At 40.5% G+C, this 20,008-nt stretch overlaps 1 protein-coding gene, 1 long non-coding RNA gene and 1 pseudogene across 6 annotated transcripts in view; 2 read left to right on the top strand and 1 right to left on the bottom strand.

Annotated features, from left to right (window-relative positions):
• LOC121493775 overlaps positions 1–691 on the bottom strand; it is a 41,892-nt gene extending 41,201 nt beyond the window's left edge. For all 3 annotated transcript variants that reach the window (XR_005988551.1, XR_005988554.1, XR_005988549.1), the window contains exons 1-2: positions 535–691; positions 119–295 (exon numbers count right to left, since the gene is read on the bottom strand). This is a non-coding gene — a long non-coding RNA (uncharacterized LOC121493775). The remainder of the gene's footprint in view (positions 1–118; positions 296–534) is intronic.
• Positions 1–20,008, top strand: part of PAPSS1 (3'-phosphoadenosine 5'-phosphosulfate synthase 1) — a 185,037-nt gene that overhangs the window by 87,963 nt on the left and 77,066 nt on the right. The window contains exons 1-3 of one of the 3 annotated variants that reach the window (XM_041760014.1): positions 852–1,000; positions 8,477–8,587; positions 14,234–14,348. In XM_041760014.1, coding sequence (XP_041615948.1) covers positions 938–1,000; positions 8,477–8,587; positions 14,234–14,348 — 289 coding nt within the window. In that variant the 5' untranslated portion in view covers positions 852–937. Of the gene's footprint in view, positions 1–846; positions 1,001–8,476; positions 8,588–14,233; positions 14,349–20,008 lie in introns of those variants that run through there. The other 2 variants (XM_041760015.1, XM_041760016.1) reach the window with 2 other exon arrangements.
• On the top strand, positions 19,656–19,983 carry LOC121493774 (annotated as a pseudogene).

The following is a 20,008-nucleotide window of genomic DNA, read 5'->3' as shown; positions in this document are numbered from 1 at the left end:
TGTTCTGCATAGGTGGGCATTCTACCGTGTGGTAACCAGCAGCCCTCCCTAAGCCTAGATTTCAGTCCCCTAAGAATTTACGGAAAAGCTAATAACATGGGGGATCCTTCGAGCCTACCTGAATTACTGGACAGAATACCTCTGGGTATGAAGAGAGGTCTCCAAAGTGCAAGGCTCCTTGCGGATAACCAACTCATCCCGGTCGAGATATTAATTATTGATGACTAAGGATGGGTCATTGACTGTTTTTTTGAAGTTGGGCGCTGAGCAGAATTTTAAAGCCACCAAACGGAACCTGTGGAGAATGAATTGTCTGGTAAAACGTTCTTCCCTCTGCGCGGCTGGAAAAATCCCTTTTTAAATGTGGCCAGGGCGCCCGGGATACAGACTGGGCAGACAGCAGCCTGGTGGCCAGGCTTAGGGAGGAGAAGCAGAGGGGCAGGAGGCCACCTCAACGCCCTCTCCCAGCCGGCGTGAGCGGCGGGGAGCCAAGCACGCTGGGACCGGGAGCCGGGAGCCAGGTACCGCCCTTACCCTGAGAGGCCTGCGGCGCCCGCAGGGGAGAAGCCAGGAGACTTCCACGACGACCTCTCTCGGCCCCGCCCCTTCCTCAGAATCCAGGGGGAGGAGCGTCGCGCGCGCTCGCCCGGACGCGAGCGCCAGGGCCCCGCCCCCCCACCCCGGGCTAAGGTTCGCGCCCGCCGCTTGGCCCCTCCTCACACGTACCTCTCGGCTCCAGCCCCATTGCGGAGGCGCCCGCGACGCGCCACGCAGGAAGAGGCACGAGCGCGAGCGCGTGCGTGCGTACGTCAGCGCGCGCCGACCCGAGCGCGGGGAGGCCCCGCCCTCCAGCCCGGCCCCGCCCCCGCCGGCCTCTCCGCAAGCTAACTAACCTGTGGGCGCCGAGGCTCCCGGCCCCCGAGCGCGCTCTGCGGTTATGGAGGTCCCCGGGAGCCTGTGCAAGAAAGTCAAGCTGAGCAATAATAACGCGCAGAACTGGGTGAGTCGGGGTAGAGGAGCGGAGGAGGCTCGGGGAGGCTCCGGCTTGTGGCTCGTTCCGGAGCCACTGCTTTCCTCCCGCCTCCTCTGCATCCTCCCTGGGGCTCGGGGATGGTACCCGAGGCCGCGGCGCCTCCCAGCTGGGTTTGGGGGGGGCGGGGGTGCCAGACTGGCTGGCGCGGCGGGGGTCTCGGGCTGGGTGCAGTGTGCGGCCCGACCCACCCGCAGGGGGAAGAAGGCACCCTTCCCCAGCGCCTCGGCTCAGAAGCGACCTGGAGGGAACCTGGGCAGTGAGCTGGCGGCTGCCGAGGCGTGCAGCCGGGCCGGGGGATGCTGCGCGCATCCCCTGGATTGGCCTGAAGGTCTGCAGAGGAGGCGAAGGCGGGCGCGTTCGGTGCGTTCTGGTTTTTCTTGGCTCTGCCAGTGCGGTTAGCCCAGGTTTGGATCCATCGCCACGTCTTTCCATTTATTTCTGAGTTTCAGTGTGAAGGGAGAGTACCCAACAATGTGGCCATTCATGAACTGAGACTGCTCTGCACTGAGGTTCTTTGTGACTCGGTATTAAATAGGAATGTCTAACAAATAACATGGAGTTTTAAAGGACTTGATTTCTGGAGACTGTAAGGTATGGAAAGAGTAATGGTTTATAACGTTTAGCAAGGACCGCCCGTTGGATTTGATGGTCAAGTGCTGTGTCCTCAGAAGGTTGCTTCCTTCCTTAATTCTTTGATGAGAAACAGCCTTAAGATTTTGTAAGTATAGAGTAGATGGCAGTGGGGGAGGGGGACGGGAAGGCGGTGTCAGACTTGGGAGTCAGGAAAGGCACTGGTTTAGATAGTTTTTTATTTCACAATACAGTACGATGATGAGGTTTAATTTTAAAGGCAGCCTTGCAGATCATCATTGCGCTCGATGAGTCAAAGAAAAAAAAAAAGCCATCTCAAGCAGATAATTCATTTGAAGTCGTGAATTTACCATATCTTGTTACCAAGGATTTTTATCTGATTCCTTTCTCCTTTTAGTTATTCGACCTTATGTGATAAGGAGAAAAAGGAGATAAAAGGTAAATTCCAACATTGGAAAGAGCATTGGACTACTGGCCTGGGCTGTGGTCCCAGCTTTGCCATTTAGTAGCTGAGGGCTCTTGAGAAAAAATATTTATTTAAACCATAGCCCACTTAACAAGGGTGTAATAGTGTGCACTTCACTGGGCTGTTTTGAGGAGTAAAGATAATGAATTTGAAGATGCGGTGAAACCACTACCATGTTACTTAGTGTTGCTCCTGTACCTTGAAGTATTTTTTTAGTTAGGGAAATAAGGTTGGCTAAATTTAAGAGCATTTACAGATAATTTCAGTTACACCATCCCTAATTTATTTATTAACTATTTGCCAAATAGGTATGTGCATGTGTGCTTTGTAGAGACCTGTGCTGCTCATGGAGAAGATAAAAAGTAAGGGATTCCGTGCTTACCTTCCAATTGCTCATGGCCTGGTTGTGCTTGTTAGTGCCATTTGCCGGGTACTGAGTAGATCAGACCACAGTGAGTGGTATAAGGCATGTTTTATCATAAATTAGAGGAGAGATTAGTTTATTCTGGGTGTTTGGGGAGGTTTATGGAGAAATGTGCTTAAATTTGTGAGGCAGAGAGGCAATGAATGATTAAGGGTTGAGGATAAGAATTAATATTATTTTTTATTCCAGGGACAATGAAAAAATCTATTTATCTACTCTGGAGAATTAAAAAAAAAGATTTTTATTTATTTATTTGAGAGAGAGCTCTAAAGAGCATGCAGGAGAAGTTTGGGAGGAGGGGCAGAGGGAAAGAATCTTCAAGCAGACTTCCTGATAAGCATAGAGCCTGCTGCAGGGCTGGATCTCAAGACCCATAAGATCATGACCTATGCAGAATCCAAGAGCTGAATGCTTAATTGACCAGAGCCACCCAGGTGCCCCTATTCTGGAGAATTTTTATTGAGGAGTGGAGGTACGTTTGAATGGGTAGGGTGGGACTAGATTGGGCAGTTAATGTTTGGCTGCTGAATTAAGACTTAATTCCATGGGAGATTTTTATTTTTTATTTTTTAAAAGATTTTATTTATTTATTCATGAGAGAGACAGAGAGATGCGGAGAACGTAGGCAGAAGGAGAGCATCCCTGCGGGGAGCCCGATGTGGCACTCCATCCCAGGACCCCGGGATCACGACCTGAGCTGAAGGCAGACGCTCAACCACTCAGCCACCCAGGTGTCCCTCCATGCGAGATTTTTGAAGAGACTAGAATTTTTAATTTTATGAGCCTTCTAAGTCTTTTTTTCCCCAATAGAGAACATTCATCGTATTTCTTTTTCACATACTTAAGTCAGCTGGTGTAAAGAACCCATACACCTTTAAATTTTCCATCACATGACAAAGTTGGATTTCCATGAAGACTGGTCTACTGAGAACATTAGATCTTGCTAGAGCCCAGATGTGGAAATCCTGGAGAAAAGACAGGGTTATAGTGAGGTTTAAATGAATTAGTAGATTTGAAGCATACATGAGCACTATTTAAGTTATTTTTGGTATTCACCTAGTGTGAGAGTACAAGGTTAGGCTAAAGTGGTAGTGGGAATAGTGGAATAGGTACATTAAAAACATTCAAAGAAGAGTAAGAAGTAGCTGACTAAAATTAGGGGATAAAACAGGGAGGCGGGTTAAAAGTTGATTCTGAGGTTTTAACCTGGGAAATGGAGAGAAAGGTGGGGACATGCTGAGAAATGTGGAAAAGTACGTTGGGGACTGGGAAAATGGTGATAATAGTTAAACACTGAAGGAGTTTACTGCCAGGTACAGGTTGAAATGTTTTACCTAAATTAAATTGGTTTTTGTGATGTTTCTGAAGTAGATGTTATGAGAGATAGTCATTTAATGCTGCCTGTGCTCAGATCTGGGCTCCACTATTTACTAATCATGTAACCTTTGGCTAGTTATTTAATTTCTCTGTGCTTGTTTGTTCCTATGTAAAATGGAAGTGCTAGTCTTACTGGGGTGTTGGGAAGACTTAAAGAAGCTAACATATGAAAAATACGTAAAACAGTGTCTGGCATATGGTAAGTATTGTGTGTGGTTTTTATTTATTTATTTATTTATTATTTATTTATTTATTTATTTATTTATTTATTTATTTTTACAGTTAATCTCTTTATTCCAATTAGTATTTCCCCATTATAGATGAAGAAACCGAGGCATAGAGAGGTCATATATTTTGTTAGTGATGGATCCAGTTTTAAGCATGCTGTGAGGGGCAGCTTTAGTAGATATGCTTATCCAGTAGAAATATAATGTGAGCCACATATATAGTTTAAAATTTTCTAGAGGGCCCATTAAAGTAAAAAGAAACAGGTTGAAATAATTTTAATAATTATTTTATTTACCCCAATATATCTAAAACAGACTTCAATAAAAATGTAACTGCAATACTACCATAATGAATATAAAATTACTAAGATATTTTACTTGTGTATTTTACATATATACCTCAGTTCAGACTAGCCTCTTTTCAAATACTTGGTAGGGGCATGTGGACAACACAATGATAGGGATTGATTTAGGTTAAAGTTGGAAATAAAGATTTGATGGTTAAATCTGAGTTAGAGAATATAGAGAAAAATGAGAGTAAGTTCTAAGCTTTGAGTAGTGTCTCCTGTGAGGGAGCTGGTAAAAGAAATGTATTCATGAGAGATAGGCAAAGACATGGGAAAATGTAATGTCATAGCATTGGGGAATGTTATTTAGTATTACAGGAAGATGTCTCCATACATCTACAAGAATGGTAAAGAGAAATCAGGAGTAAGCTTGCTCCATTAATTAGCTTCCTTCTTAGCTCAGTCTGACAAAGCATTGGATGTCATGAATAGCATTCTCCATCTGATAGAATCTTTCTCCAATGGGATCAGCTTTTATCTGCTCTTGGGAGTGTGTGAGCTGGGCTGAGGGAAATGTGGGTCTTTCAGTTCAGGCTCAGGTGTTATTCACCAGTTTGGTAGAATCATGTTGGGTTGAATTCCTTGCTTAGACTTGCCTTATAGTAGAACTGGAGCCTACTCACTGTGGTTTGCCATTCTAGTCCCCTCTCTCCCACCACTCCCCAAATTTGCATAGCTCTGCATCTCTAGCCCCAACTTTCTTTCGGTACCTTCCACCCTCATGGTTTTGCACAAGCCTTCTGCCTGGGGTGCCTATTAACCTTTCTCACTTGCTAAATAAAATCTTCAGAGCTGTGGCCTGCTTTACCATATGGTATGGCCTTTCTGTGTGCACATGCTCTTGTACATTGCTGAGTTGTTTGTGCACCCCTGTATTGTGTGCATGCTGCTATTATGTATTATGTAGTGATATTTCATTACAGATGCTTTGTGTCTACACTGAGCTCATATAACAATAGGGATAAGGAGTATGGTACAGAGTAAGCTTGGATGCTTCAGATATTAAAAGCCTTAGATAACATTAATATCTCAGCACAGCTTAAGTTACCAAATAAGCTCCATATGTGGTAGCATTCAAATTACAGTTTTGAAGGCGTCTGGGTCGTGCAGCTGGTTAAGCATCTGCCTTTAGCTCAGGTCATGATCTCAGGGTTCTGGGATTGAGTCCTGCATCGGTTCCCTGCTCAGGGGGGAGCCTGCTTCTCCCTCTTGCCTGGTGCTCCCTCTGCTGTGCTCTCTGTCAAATAAATAAAATCTTAAAAAAAAAAAAAATACAGTTTTGTCCCTTATCTGTGTGATCTTGGGCACATTACCTAACACCTCCGTGCCTCATTCCTAAGAGGTAATAATGTGGACAATAAAATATAATGGAGATAATAGTACATACCTCCTAGAGTCATAGTAAAGTTTAAATAAGTCAATATATTTGAAGCACTATGGTGGTGCCTGGCACATGAACACTCTTTAAGGTGGTGTTCTTATTATTTATTAATAAAATATTTAACACCTAACTTTGTACAACCCTTTGTTCTATGTGCTGGGGGATGCAGTGGTAAAAAGAGTCCTACCTACTCTCATGGATATTGTGTTCTATCTGGGAAAGAGAACTAAAAGGCAAACACATGAATAAGATAATTTTCCCTTTACCAGTTCTACCTTTCTGAGCAATATGTCCCTAGATGCCTTTCATAGAAGGCCAGTAGCTCATTCTAGGTTTTGGGGAAGATTGAAGTGGAACAAAAGAGAAGCTTGCAGAGAGCTGATGAAAAGTTGAGGAAGTGGCCAGTATATTCATTCTTCAGAGTATTGGCCTGACTGTGGTCAGGGTCAGGTATTGATCTTCCTACCCTAGAAGCCAGGGAGATGCTGCTGGAAAAATTGCCTAAAGAAGAGGGAAAGTTGGACCTCTGCTAAGAATGTACTCTTAATGTTGATTAACAGCAATAACGAGAAGAATGATAGCAAGGTCTGGATCTCTGTTGTCTAATCTGTTAATAGCCACCTGTCGCAGCTTGAATTTAGTTAACATTAAGTAAAATAAAAAATTCTTTTCCTTAGTTGCACTAGCCACATTTCCCATGCTAACACTGCCATATGTAGCTAGTGCCAATGTAGTGGACAGTGCAGTATAGAACATTTTCATGGTCTCAGAAAGTTGTATTGGACAGGACAGGTCTAGATAGTAACTTTGGGATGGCTGCCAACATTTTTTACTCTATGCATATTTATGTATTCATTTTTACTTTCTTTCAGGGCAAGGAAATTTCAAGATATAGTAGCTGTTTAGAATCATCGTTCTGGGCAGTTTTGCATCCCTGGCTTCTGGCAGGATACCAGCAGTGTTAGCCTTCCCTTCTCATAGTTGTGTCTCTAAATGTGAATTACTAAATAAGCTTTGCTTTGCTCTGTTACATTGAATTTCAAAGGGCTAGTTCTCTACTCCAGTGGTTCGCAACCAAATAGAATTTTGCCCCTCCTAGGGGGGCATTTGGCAGTGTCTGGAGACAGTTTTGATTGCATAACTGAAATGAAAAATTAGTAAAGTAAAATCCAGTTGATAGTAACATTTTCTCATCCACCAGTTTGGAAGTTAGCATCTTTTGCTCTGAGACAGATCAATTATTAATAGTATACTGATGACAAAACACTGAAACTCCAACCTTGAATTATTATTATTATTTTTAAAGATTTTATTTATTCATAGACACACACACACACACACACACACACACAGGCAGAGACACAGGCAGAGGGAGAAGCAGGTTCCATGCAGGGAGCTCGATGCGGGACTTGATCCCAGGTCTCCAGGATCATGCCCTGGGCTGCAGGCGGCGCTAAACTGCTGCGCCACCGGGGCTGCCCCCCTGAATTATTTTGAAAGCAAGTTCCTAAATAATTTAAGTGAAGATAATAACTTTTTGTTTTTTGGTATTTGCCTAAGTGGTAATTATTTCTGTGAAATATTGTTTTTTAAGGATATCATTTTTTAAGGATATAGTTCTTTACCAAATGAGTTTTAACTGAATAAAAATAGTGGGAATATTAGACATTATCCAAAAATCTAATTTCTAATTTTAGATGAATGTAGTCATTCTGTCTCTTCTCTCTTTCTTCGATGCTTGCATCCTTTCCTTGTGTCATTCTCTCTCCTACATTTAAGGGCACAGTTCATTGTTTCTTAGTGTATTCATAGAGTTGTACAACCATCACCCATATTTAATTCTAGAACATTTTCATTGCCCCAAAAAGAAATCCCATGCCCATGAGCAGTCATTCTCTTTCCTCCCCTTCCTCCTCTGAGGCTCCTTACAACCAATAATCTACTTTCTGTCTCTGGATTTCCCTATTCCAACTTTTCTGTAAATGAAATCATATATAACATATGTATCTAGCTTCTTTAGCCTAGCATAATGTTTTCTTTTTAAAAAAAAATTTATGAGAGAGCACATGCGAGAGTGTGGGAGAGAGCATGCATGAGTAGGGGAGGGGCAGAGGGAGAAGGAGACTCCTTGCTGAGCAGGGACCCAGATGTGGGACTCCATCCCAGTCTCCCATTACTACAGGATCATGACCTGAGCCAAAGGCAGATGCTTAACTGACTGAGCCACCCAGGCACCCCTAGCATAATGTTTTCAAGGTTCCTCCATGTTATCAGACTTCATTCCTTTAGATAGTTGGATAATAGTCCATTTTATGGATATAGATCACATTGTGTTTATCCATCAGTTGATAGACGTTTGAGTTGTTTCTGTTCTTTGGCTGTTACGCGTAGTGTTGCTGTGAACATTTGTGTACATGCTTTCGTGTATACTCTCGTATGATTTTAGTAGTTAATTTCAACTTCTGAGGTAGATACTAGTCTTTGTCCAGCTTCTGAACTCCTTCATATGTGTGGGGAGTGCCCCACTGTCACCCTGGTGGGAGGTGCAGGGGTCTGATATGGTGTAATGATTTCTTTATCTGTTTATAGTTTGTCTCCTCTGAAATGTTTTTGTTTTATTTTATCCCCAGTATCTCGAAGGGATCAATCATCAAATAGTCTTAGATTCGTTTCTGACTTCTAGGAATCTCTTAGAGCTGGGCTTTCCACCTGGAGGTCATCCAGGGGCCCTTCCATTAAAGGTATGGATATTTTAAAATCTCCATTAAATAATTAAATATTACTTGATCTTTAAAACAGACTCATTGGAAAGCCGTCATGTATACACAGAGCACATGCATGATAGTTGATGGTAATCAAATAAGCCTGCTGGTAACTTAGTTTTGATTCAAGAGGTTGGGATAGAGCCTGAGATTTACTTCCTGTCAAGAAACATCATTCCAGTGTTGCTGTGCAATGTGTTTTGCAGTAGCAGGGTTTTAAGTAGAGCATTTCCAAGTTTTCTCAGCCTCCAGGAACGTATGATCTTTACTTTTGCTGTCTTTGGCTTGTTAGTGTTTAAAAAACGAACTTCAATTATCGGTACCTGAACTAAGTTATCAGTAACCCTGTGAAGTAAAAGGCTTCTTCTCATCGTATTTTCTTGACCATCTCTTCAGTTTGTTCACATGATACCCTACCATCTCTCCATAATATGTCTTGAGACATAAAAGAAACATGCCTCTCATAATTTCAGAGATTCTCTTTGAAAGAAAGACACTATTTAGCAGTCAGTTCATGTGATGGTGTGGGTGATGGATGTTAAGTCCAGAATTACGCTTGATATTTGGTACATGCTCTGTGTTCTTACAAATTTCACTTAAAAAGTCAGGGAGTTGTTCATTAAATCATAATAAACTCACAAGGCATAGAATTTTTTTCTAAATGACATCATAGAAGAAGTTAATTTGTCCAGTAGGGAAGTAGATAAAATAATGAAACCGCCATGTGGAAATTAAGGTAGGTCAAAAAAGGCACACAGGGCCAGTTGGTGTGTTATGACAGAAGTTGTAGAATGTAGGAAATGTGCACCACAAATATCAAATATCAGAGGCTTCATAATGTTAGCCTAGTAATAGGACTGATAGTTGGTTAGCCCCAAAGGTAGAAAATGAGTAAATTCTCTTGAAATGAATTTTTCCACTTCTGCTAGACTTAAGATTTCTGAATGTCAGTGATTACTTCATTTGCAAGTTATGCAGAGAAAACAAATGACTTTAAAATAAATGCCTTCTATTTAACTTTTACTGAGCACTGACTAGGCACAAGAAAAGAGGTTGGGCACTGAGGAAAATAGAAAGAACTGTGACCCATGGGCTTGATCTGCCCTCCCAAGGAAGTCAAAACACATACACAGACACCTGGAAGTGTAAAAACGGTCCCTAAGTAACAAATCTTATAGGCAGCAAATACTACAGGGACTGCCTTGGCGTACATACCAAGCCACATAAATATTTCTATAAGTCACCCAGATTCTTTCTTAGGAAAGAAACAGTAAACCTGATTACTCCTTTCTGTGGAGAGAAGCTAGGGCATTGAGGACTGAGAGTAGGAATGTAGAGTCCGAAGGAAATAACTCACACTTGGCCCTTAGTGAGTCACTAATGACCTTTCTTTTGGGTGGAATTGTAGGAAGGATTTTGCTGCCGTGGGTGGAACAGAAAGGAAGGGGAACTGAAAGAAGATTGCCTGTGGAAGTGGCCTTTAGATTCTCAGAAAATGTAGGCATAATCGCACTACACTGCCATTCCAGTACTAAAAATGCTCTTTGATTTACTCTGAGAAACTGGGAGGTGGGGGATTGTGGCAAATCTTTTTTTTTAAGATTGTTTTTTAATATGAAAAATATCGAAAATATGTAAACGATAAGCCTCCTTAGGCTGCCTGCCATATCTGCTGCCAGAATTTTCTTAAGGGTAGGATGCAAGGAACCCCCCAGGTAGTATTCTTTTCTAATGACTAAAACAGATGACCTCTGCTTATCTTTTATTTTCTCCAAACCACGTCCTCAGCCGTTTATAGCTTCTCAGATAATTTTGTACATTCTACTCAGTTTAAAAAGAAAATCAGGAGATACTGTACAGGGCCAGAATAAATTAAAATTCATTAGATACATGTTTCTTCTTGCCCCAAAGCGAAATAACTTAGAATTAACCCCAAAGCAAAATGACCTGAGCCAAACAGGTTCTGCAAGTGTAGGCAGCTTTCATAGCACTCTCTTCCAAACCACTCCCTCAACCCTCCTTCTTTCAGACTCTGCTCCCTTCTCCCCGGCAGCAGGGAGTTGAGTTGACATTAGTGACCTCTGGGAAGAGGTGTCCCTGATTCCCAAGAGATGAGGATATCTGTGTGTGGAACTTTGTTTTTGTTGAAGATCTCAGAAATGTAGAGCTGTAAAGTAATGTTTGCTTCATTATTAGTTCATTGAAAAGAAATAGGTCGGGAGACCCATATTATAATTTTTCGTGTTTCTTGAACACAGAGAGCATAATTTCACTGGAAATGCAGTTGTTAATGAGATGATTCGTAGGGGAGGGGTGCAGCTTGTGTGGTGTTGCCTATTAAAAGAATCGTCAGATTGTCCCTTTGCCCCAGAGGATTTTCTGCAGTGAGTGATAGTAGAACTCAGAAGGGCAGAGATACTTTGTCATGTACATTAGGAGGATCATGGAGAGGGAGGTGGGAAAAGAGATTGGACACCTCAGGCAGACCCTTTTTTAGAAAGGAATACCATCCAGAAGCTGAAGATCTGGATACAAATACATTCCTTTACAAAGTTCATATTTCTAAAACAAAACAAAACAAACCCCAAAACAATGTTCATGCTTCTATACCTGCAAGGCTCTTTGTTCCCCATTTTGCAGACCACTTGGGCCAGGGGTGCCTGGCTGGCTCAGCAGTTGAACGTCTGTCTGCCTTTGGCTCAGTTCATGATCTCTGGGTCCTGGGATCCAGTTCCTCATCAAGCTTCCCAGAGGGAGCCTGCTTCTCCCTCTACCTATGTCTCTGTCTCTCTCACATAAATAAATAAAATCTTAAAAAAAAAAAAAAAAAAAAAAGACCTCTGGGCCAAATCACAGCCCTGGTTGGATCCATCCCAGTTGTTTCATGCTCCATTGTGTGTCCCTGATGTGGCTGTAGAAAACATGATCCTGGTGACTAGTTTTGCTTTGGATTTGATTGTTGGTTTCACATGAGTTGTTTGGACTGCCCGGCAACTATTCTAGATTTCCGTAGTCACTTTTTCAGTTTTCCTTGTGCTCATTGTGCTCTCTTTGGAGGTGCTCTCCCCAGAACTCATCACAGTGTCCCCTTTTTGGTGAAGCCTTGCCTGGCCACCCTGTCTGAACATCACTTCTCTGATATTTCTTCACAATTTTGCTTTATTTACTTTTTTCTTTTTGATACTTATTCCTGCCTAAGTTATATAATTATTTATTCTCCCCCATCTCTCCCATAAGCCCATGCTTTCAAACTCCAGCTTGCAAAATTATCAGTTGGAGGGATTTAAAATACAGATTATTGGGCCCTGCCCCAGAATTTCCCATTCAGTTGGCCTGGATTTCTTTTTCTGCTGCTTCATTATTGGCATATAGAAATGCAACAGATTTCTGCACATTGATGAGACTTCACTTTTTTAAAAAAAGTTGAACTTTCCACAAACATAGCATATTTCTCCATTCATTTAGGTCTTCTGAGTGTCCTTTTATAATATTTCATAGTTTATTTTATATTTCATATTTCATATTCTCTCTTCCTCTGCCCCTACCCACCCCCCCCATAAATTAAAAAAAAAAAAAAAGAACCTAAATTATGTTTTGTTTCCTAGGAAGAGAAAATAGACACTCTGTAATTCATTTTTTTGTTTTGTATAAAATAGCTTTATTGAGATAAAATTTGCATACTATTCAATTTATCTGCTTAAAGCATATGTTTAAAAGGTTTTTAGTATATTTACAGAGTTGTACAGCTGCCGTCACAATTTTAGAGCATTTTTATCGTCCACAAAAAGATTCCTATACCCATTAGCGGCTACTCCCCATTCCCCCAACCTCCCAGCCTCAGGCAAACACTAATCTGATTTCTGTCTCTGTAGATTTTCCTGTTTTGGACTGTTCAAATAAATGGAATTAACACTGTATATGGTCTCTATGACTGGCTTCCTTCACTTAATGTTTTTGAGGTTCATCTAAGTTTTAACATGTTTGAGTACTTCATTCCTTTTTATTACCAGATTTGGATAGATATATAAATTTTAAAATATTTTATCTAATTATCAATTGATGGACAATTGACTTATTTCTACGTTTTGGACTTTAATGCTGCTGTGAACTTGGTTATTATGTTTTGCATGGACATGTTTTCGTGTCTTGAGTATATATCTAGGACTTTTAATTATTTGATCATATGACTGTATATTTAATATTTTGCAGAAGTGCTGTTTTCCAAAGTGGCTGTATATTATTTTACATTTTCACCAGCCAATGTGAGGATTCTAAATTCTCAGTATTCTCACTAGCACTTGTCACTGTCTTTTTGATTATAGCCATCCTAGTGGGTTGTAGAGATAACCTCCTTGTGGTTTTGATTTGATGTGGCTTTTTCTGATGGCTAATGATACTGATTTTTTTTTTTTTTTGAGAGGGAGAGAGAGGGGCAGGGGTGCACAGGGAGTGGGGGAGAGCATCCCAGGCAGACTCTACACCCAGTGTGGAGCCCAACGTGTGGCTCCAGTCTCATGACTGGAATCCTGACCTGAGCTGAAATCAAAAGTCAGATGCTCAACTGACTGAGCCACCCAGGCATCCCTGGACATCTTTTAATCTGCTTATTTTGTCATTTGTACTTTTCCTTTGGAGAAATGTCCATTCAGATTCTTTGAGACCTGTGTAAATTTATGCTATTTTTGTTTAAGAAGAGAATTTGGGGGGATCCCTGGGTGGCGCAGCGGTTTGGCGCCTGCCTTTGGCCCGGGGCGCGATCCTGGAGACCCGGGATCGAATCCCACGTCGGGCTCCCAGTGCATGGAGCCTGCTTCTCCCTCTGCCTGTGTCTCTGGATCTGTCTCTGACTGTGTCTCTGGCTCTGTCTCTCCTTCTAGCTCTCAAGAATAAATAAATAAAATCTTTAAAAAAAAAAAAAAAAGAGAATTTGGAAGAAAAATTGCATTCCACTTTTTTTTTTTTTTTTTTTTTGTGGAATAACCATGAATAAGCAATGCAGTCCACTTTTTTCCATCATGTATTTTATGATGCTTACAGACAAGTTCCTTCCACACTTCGTTCAGGAGTCTGCCCAGATGCCACCTTCTCAGAGGCTTTTCTTGATTGTCCTGTCTAAAGAGGCAGTCATCCTTGATCCCTCTTCTCAGTCTTACCCTGTATGTTTTCAAGAATGCACTTGTCACTCTTTGATATTACAGTAGAGTTTTATTTCTTTGTCTCCATCAGTGGAATATAAGTTCAGTGAGGGTAGGGGACCCTGTTTAGTTCACTTGGTATACTAGTAAGGCCTCAGTGAATGATTGAATGGAAGACTGGGCTATGGAGTCCATCACTCCCTTGTTATGGGAACTTGGGCAAGTTGTTTAACTTTTCTCAGGTTTAACATCTTCATTTGTAAAACCATGGTAGTAAGAGTCCTTGTGTTCATGAGTGGCTCTGAGGGTTAAATTAATTGGTGTATGTAAAGTACCAGAGGTCATGATAGGTACTATAAAGGAAAGAAAGCTATTAGTTTTAATCTTTTTGTTTGCTTTTGGCATGTTATATACAATAGTTGACAGTAAGGAATATGTATTTACTTTTTAAAGACTTAGGTGAATCCGAATTTTTGTTTCTCTTTTCTAGGGGATGCAGAGAGCAACTAATGTCACCTATCAAGCTCATCATGTCAGCAGGAACAAGAGAGGTCAGGTCGTTGGAACCAGAGGTGGTTTTCGTGGTTGTACAGTTTGGCTAACAGGTAAGGTCAAGGAGATAAACCAGTTAATTTCAAAAGCCGTGTTTATACACAGCCTTGAACCAGGATGAAGCATATTTATTTAAATTTTGAGCTGTTCTTGTATCTGAAACATCACTCTATGTAACTAACAACATTGCTTAATTATATTTCCTTTTTTAAATTCCTTTTAGTCTTTACAGAATTGCTGTTGTAATAAAGGAGAAAACCAGAATGCATCTTAAAACTACTTTCTAGGGGCACCTGGGTGGTTCAGTCGGTTAAGTGTCCAACTCTTGGTCTCAGTGCAGGTGCTGATCAGTGTTGTGAGATTGAGCCCTGCGTAGAGCTCCCTGCTCAGCATGGAGTCCGCTGGAGATTCTCTCCCTCTTCCTTCCCCTCTGCTCCTCCCCTCATTCATGTGTGTGTGCTTTCTCTCTAAAATGAATAAATAAAATCTTTTAAAACACACACACACACACACACACACACAAAGTTACTTTTACATGCAAACAAGACCTGGATTCTTCAAGAAGTTAATAATGTAAACCATATGAAGAGAAAAAATGAGTGAAAAAGAATTTCACATCCATTTCTTTTGCTTTGGCCTCTGATTGTTTCTTGCATTGGTTTTCCCAGAGTCTCCTTTTGGGCTCAGTCATAGTAGGCTGGAGAGAGGGTCAGTTAATCCAGACTTTGGAGGTGGTTTTAAGAATGATGGATTCTTTTACTTCTAGGATTCATATTTAAAATTTTGATGTATCTTGTCAAATTAATCACCAAAATTTTATACCTATTTACTCTCCTATCAACAGTGTGGGAGAGGTTCCATTTTGTAGTATCCTCATCAACATGGATATTACCAATCCTTAAAATTTTTGCTGATTGGTAAAAAGCGGCATTCTTATTTTTTGTGTGTATTTTTTTTTTAAAGATTTTATTTATTTATTCATGAGAGACAGAGAGAGAGAGAGAGGCAGAGACACAGGCAGAGGGAGAAGCAGGCTCCATGCAAGGAGCCCGAGGTGGGACTCGATCCCAGGTCTCCAGGATCACGCCCTGGGCTGAAGGTAGGCGCTAAACCTCTGAGCCACCCAGGGATCCCCTCTGTGTGTATTTTTTAAATTACATGCTCCAATTATAGATAAGTCTATTTGTTTCTATGTGAAGGAAGACAACATCATCATAGTCTACTCATTCTTGTCTAGATTGTTGTTAAATTGTTAATTTTCCATTGTCCAGGTTCATAACACATTCTTAAGTTTTCATAATTGCTTGTTTAAGTTCTGTAAGTAAATTGATTCCATATCAATCAACTTACCATCAGTTTTTTATTTTTTTATTTTTTATTTTTAAATTTTTTTATGGCATGTCCACTCATGAGCTCTTAGTCTAGGTTTAGATTTAAGTGTTTATATTTCATTGTTGTTTTTGTAAGATAGTGTTCACTGGATTTTGAATTCCCTGGATTTTTATGTTTGAGAATGTCTGCCCATTTTTTATAGTGATTTGGTTGGTAAAATTTATATTTAGTTCATACTTTCTTTGTCTTGGAATTCTTAAAACATTATTCCATTGTCTTAAAACATTAATTCCACTGTCTTCTGGTATTAAATGATGTGAAGAAATTTGATTTTTTTCTTTTTAGGAGCATTCCTTTTTTTCTTGATCCCTGAAAAATTGTTTCTTTTCCTATATTTTAGAAGTTTTACCTTTCTCATTTAGTCCCTTTATCTACCTGCAGTTGATTTTTGTGTGTATTTGAGGGAGGAATCTATTTTTTTTTTTCCATGTGGATAATCCGTTTTCTCAAGAGCATATATTGATGAGGGCATCCTGTTTTTTTTTTATGCAAAGTCAGCTGTTACATGTCAGTTTTCTACTTATGCGTGGATTTATTTCTGGGCTCTCTGATCTATTCTACTGGTCTAATACTCTATTATTACCACATTGTCTTTACTGTTGTGTATTTCTAAGTCTTGAAATACCGTGAAGTAAGTCATCTTATTCTTTCATCAGAAATATCTTGACTTTTTTTCCTTTGGCTCCTCCACATTAAGGTATAAATTTTATAATTGGTTTAACCAGTTCCTCCAAAATCTAGTAGGGATTTAGTTTGGGATTACATTTTATGTCAAGGTCAATTTTTGGGGAAATTGATCTTTAGAATATTGAGTAATCCTTTTCTTAAACATAGTATATTCCATTGATCTTACCACTAGTGATGCTTATAAATATTTTGGTGATTGCTTTATGATATAGTATATATTCAGTCTTTATAAATATAAATATATATATATATTCTTTTTAAAATATTTTTATTTATTCATGAGTGACACACACACACACACACACACACAGAGGCAGAGACACAGGCAGAGGGAGAAGCAGGCTCCATGCAGGGAGCCTGACATGGGACTTGATCCCGGGACTCCAGGATCACGCCCTGGGCCAAAGGTGGCGCTAAACCGCTCAGCCACCCGGGCTGCCCTATAAATATATATTTGAAAAGAATATCTATTCCCTTAGTGTGCAGTGTTCCTATATTTGTTCATTAGATCAAGCTTGTTAATTATGTTTTTCAATCTTCTATAGCCTATGTTGATTTTTTTTTTGACAAAAAAAATCATTTCATTGTTGGAAATGAAAATAAAGATTTTTTTTCTTGCAATTCAGTGGCTTAACCAGGATCCATCAAGCTATTGAGTGGTTTGCCATTTCTCTGGAGTGTAGTTTGCTTTTTCTCAGATTTTATTTCAGATAAACTTTGTTTTATATATATATATTTTCTTTGTTTGTTTGTTTTGTATTTTTATATTAGTTTCCCAAGGCCACTGAAATAGATTATTTCAAGCAACAGGGTGGCTAAACAGTAGGAATTAATTCTCTCACAGTTCTGGAGGCTGGGAGTCTGAAATGAAGGTTCTGGGGTTAGTTCCTTCTGGGAGAATCTGCCCTGGCCTCTCTCCTAGCTTTTGGAGGTTGTTGGCAATCTCTGGTGTTCCTTGGTTTGCAGATGTAGAGCTCCAGTCCCTGCTTTCATCCTCATAGGCCTGGTACAATGACACTATTCGCTGGATTTAGTGCCCATGCTAGTACTGTATGACCTCATTTTAATTAATTACATCCACAAAGACCCTGTTTCCAACTAAAGCCACATTCTGAGCTTCCAGGTGTACATGAATGGGGGAGGGGGGCTAATTATTCTAGTACATTTGGTTTCTTCAGGTATGCTACTTTTCCTTATCAAAGTTTTATATTATCTCTCCAGTAATTAAGTCTTTTCTACCTGCTTTAATTTCTTTGCCTTTTTGTCTCTGTTCACTGTAATCATCTCAATGAAGCTTCCTATGTCAGTAATTAGGTTTTTAGCAATTTCTCTTCTTACTTTGTTTCAAATTAAATATATACATAAAATGAATATATATACACATGTATGTATAAATAGGTACCCTTTTTTTTCTTTTAAAGATTTTATTTATTTACTCATGAGAGACACACAGAGAGAGAGAGAGAGAGAGAGAGAGAGAGAAATGGGAGAGGCAGAGACATACCAGAGAGAGAAGCAGGCTCCATGCAGGGAGCCTGATGTGGGACTTGATTCCAGGACTCTAGGATCATGCCGTGGGCCGAAGGGAGGTGCTCAACTGCTGAGCCACCCAGGCATCCGTAAATAGATATTTTTATTATCAGGTTGTCATGTATAAAAAGTCTAAGAGTTCAGGTTTCAGAGTTTTTCTTCCCCTCATACTTAATGCTCAGCTGCTGGTTAAAAACAAAAAACAGAAACTTCTGCCTCCATGTTTTTGTTCAGTTATTGTTGCTGTGTAACAAATTACCCAAAACCTAGTGGAATAAAGCAACTTTTTAAATCTACTTACCATTTTGTGCTTGAGGAATTCAGGAGGGCTCAGCTGGGTTGTTTTCCCTGATGTCTAGAGGCTCACCTGGCTGGTGTCAGTGATCATTAACTCACTTGATGGCTACGTGTCAGCTGGGAGCTTAGTTGGCTGAACCACCTGCTCTTGATTCTGCTAGCATGGTAGCCTCAGGATATTTAAGAGCAGGCTTCTCTCAAATGGAGGGTCCAAGAGAAACTGCATAATAGCTTTTCCTGATCCTGTCTTGGAAGTCACACATTGTCATTTTCACTACATCCTTTTGGCAGTAGGTGAATCATAAGTCCAGCCCAGATTCAAGGGTAGGGAGTTAGACTCTACCTCTTGTTTTTTTTTTTTATTATTTTTATTTTTTTAATTTATGATAGTCACACAGAGAGAGAGAGAGAGAGGCAGAGACACAGGCAGAGGGAGAAGCAGGCTCCATACACAGGGAGCCCGATGTGGGATTCGATCCCGGGTCTCCAGGATCGCGCCCTGGGTCAAAGGCAGGCGCTAAACCGCTGCGCCACCCAGGGATCCCAGACTCTACCTCTTGATGTGACAATGGCGATGTCACATTTTCACAGAGATTGCACATGGGAAAATCTGTTGGAGCTGTCTTTGGAAAATACCATCTGCTATTAATGCACGTTTTTTGTTTGTTTTGTTTTGTTTTAGATTTATTTATTTGAGAGAGAGAGAGCACGAAAGGGAGGGACAGAGGGAGAGAGAATCTCAAGCAGACTCCACACTGAGTGCAGAGCCCAATAGAGCTCGATCTCACGACCATGAGATCATGATATGAGCTGACACCAAGAGTCTCTCACTTAACCTACTGTGCCTTCCAGGCACCCCAAATACAAGTTTTTAATATATAAAGCAACTAATACTATTGATCCTCCTAACATAACATTTTAAGTTAGCCTTCTATGTTATCATGACTTCTTTCAAGGGAATCAGTACATGAGACCTCACTTTTTATCTCTTACCTGATCACTGTCTTAGCTGTGAATTCTGTATTTATATGCTCATCAAGGTTGCAAGTATTAGTGCATAAATGTATGCTTTCCTTTTCCTTCTTGTTGTTTAGGAAGTAAACATCATTGGTTGAGGAAGGTGAGTTGAAATGAGGATATTCTTTCAAAGTTAATTATATTATAAATTGCACATCCAGATACTTTTATCATGGTAGTCTATGGGATGTGTTGATCCTGGGATATAGAGATGACTTTATAATATTTAGTTTTACTTTTGTCCTTTTTCTTACCTCACAGAAAATAATTTGGGCACGTCACTCTTTTTACTTTGGCATGTAGCTTTGGAATAGTGGTAACAGGAACAAAGTGAATATATACCCTCTGAAACCGTAGTGTCTAGGATACCTTAGGGCATAAACAGGAATTATTAAAAATATAAATGCTTAAGTAGTCAACGCTGTAGTCAGGTCAAAATGGCGAACAGACCTGCTCTCATAGCATCAAGCCGGTGGCTAGAGGGCATTCAGAAGTGGTATCCAGTGCTGCACAGTTCAATAAACTGGAGTTAATGTGAGATGATGCAGTATATGAGAATGATGATGTGAAGAGGCCATAAAGCTTCCTGAGAACCTTTATAACCACAGGGTGTTTGAACATTCAGAGAGCACTGGATCTGACCAGGAGGAAGCAGATTTTGCCTAAAGAATGGTGGACAAAACATAAGGAGAGTAATTTCTACCTTGAAGCCTATCTGAAAGAAGTTACTCAGTAAAGAAGAGAGAGGAATGGACAAAGAAGTAATCGTAGAGTTGAAATCTATGGTTGC

Source organism: Vulpes lagopus, chromosome 6, assembly GCF_018345385.1.
Source record: "Vulpes lagopus strain Blue_001 chromosome 6, ASM1834538v1, whole genome shotgun sequence".
Classification (NCBI taxonomy): Eukaryota; Metazoa; Chordata; class Mammalia; order Carnivora; family Canidae; genus Vulpes; species Vulpes lagopus.
The sequence above is the reverse complement of the archived record's forward strand: the minus strand, read 5'-3'. Positions and strand labels throughout refer to the sequence as shown.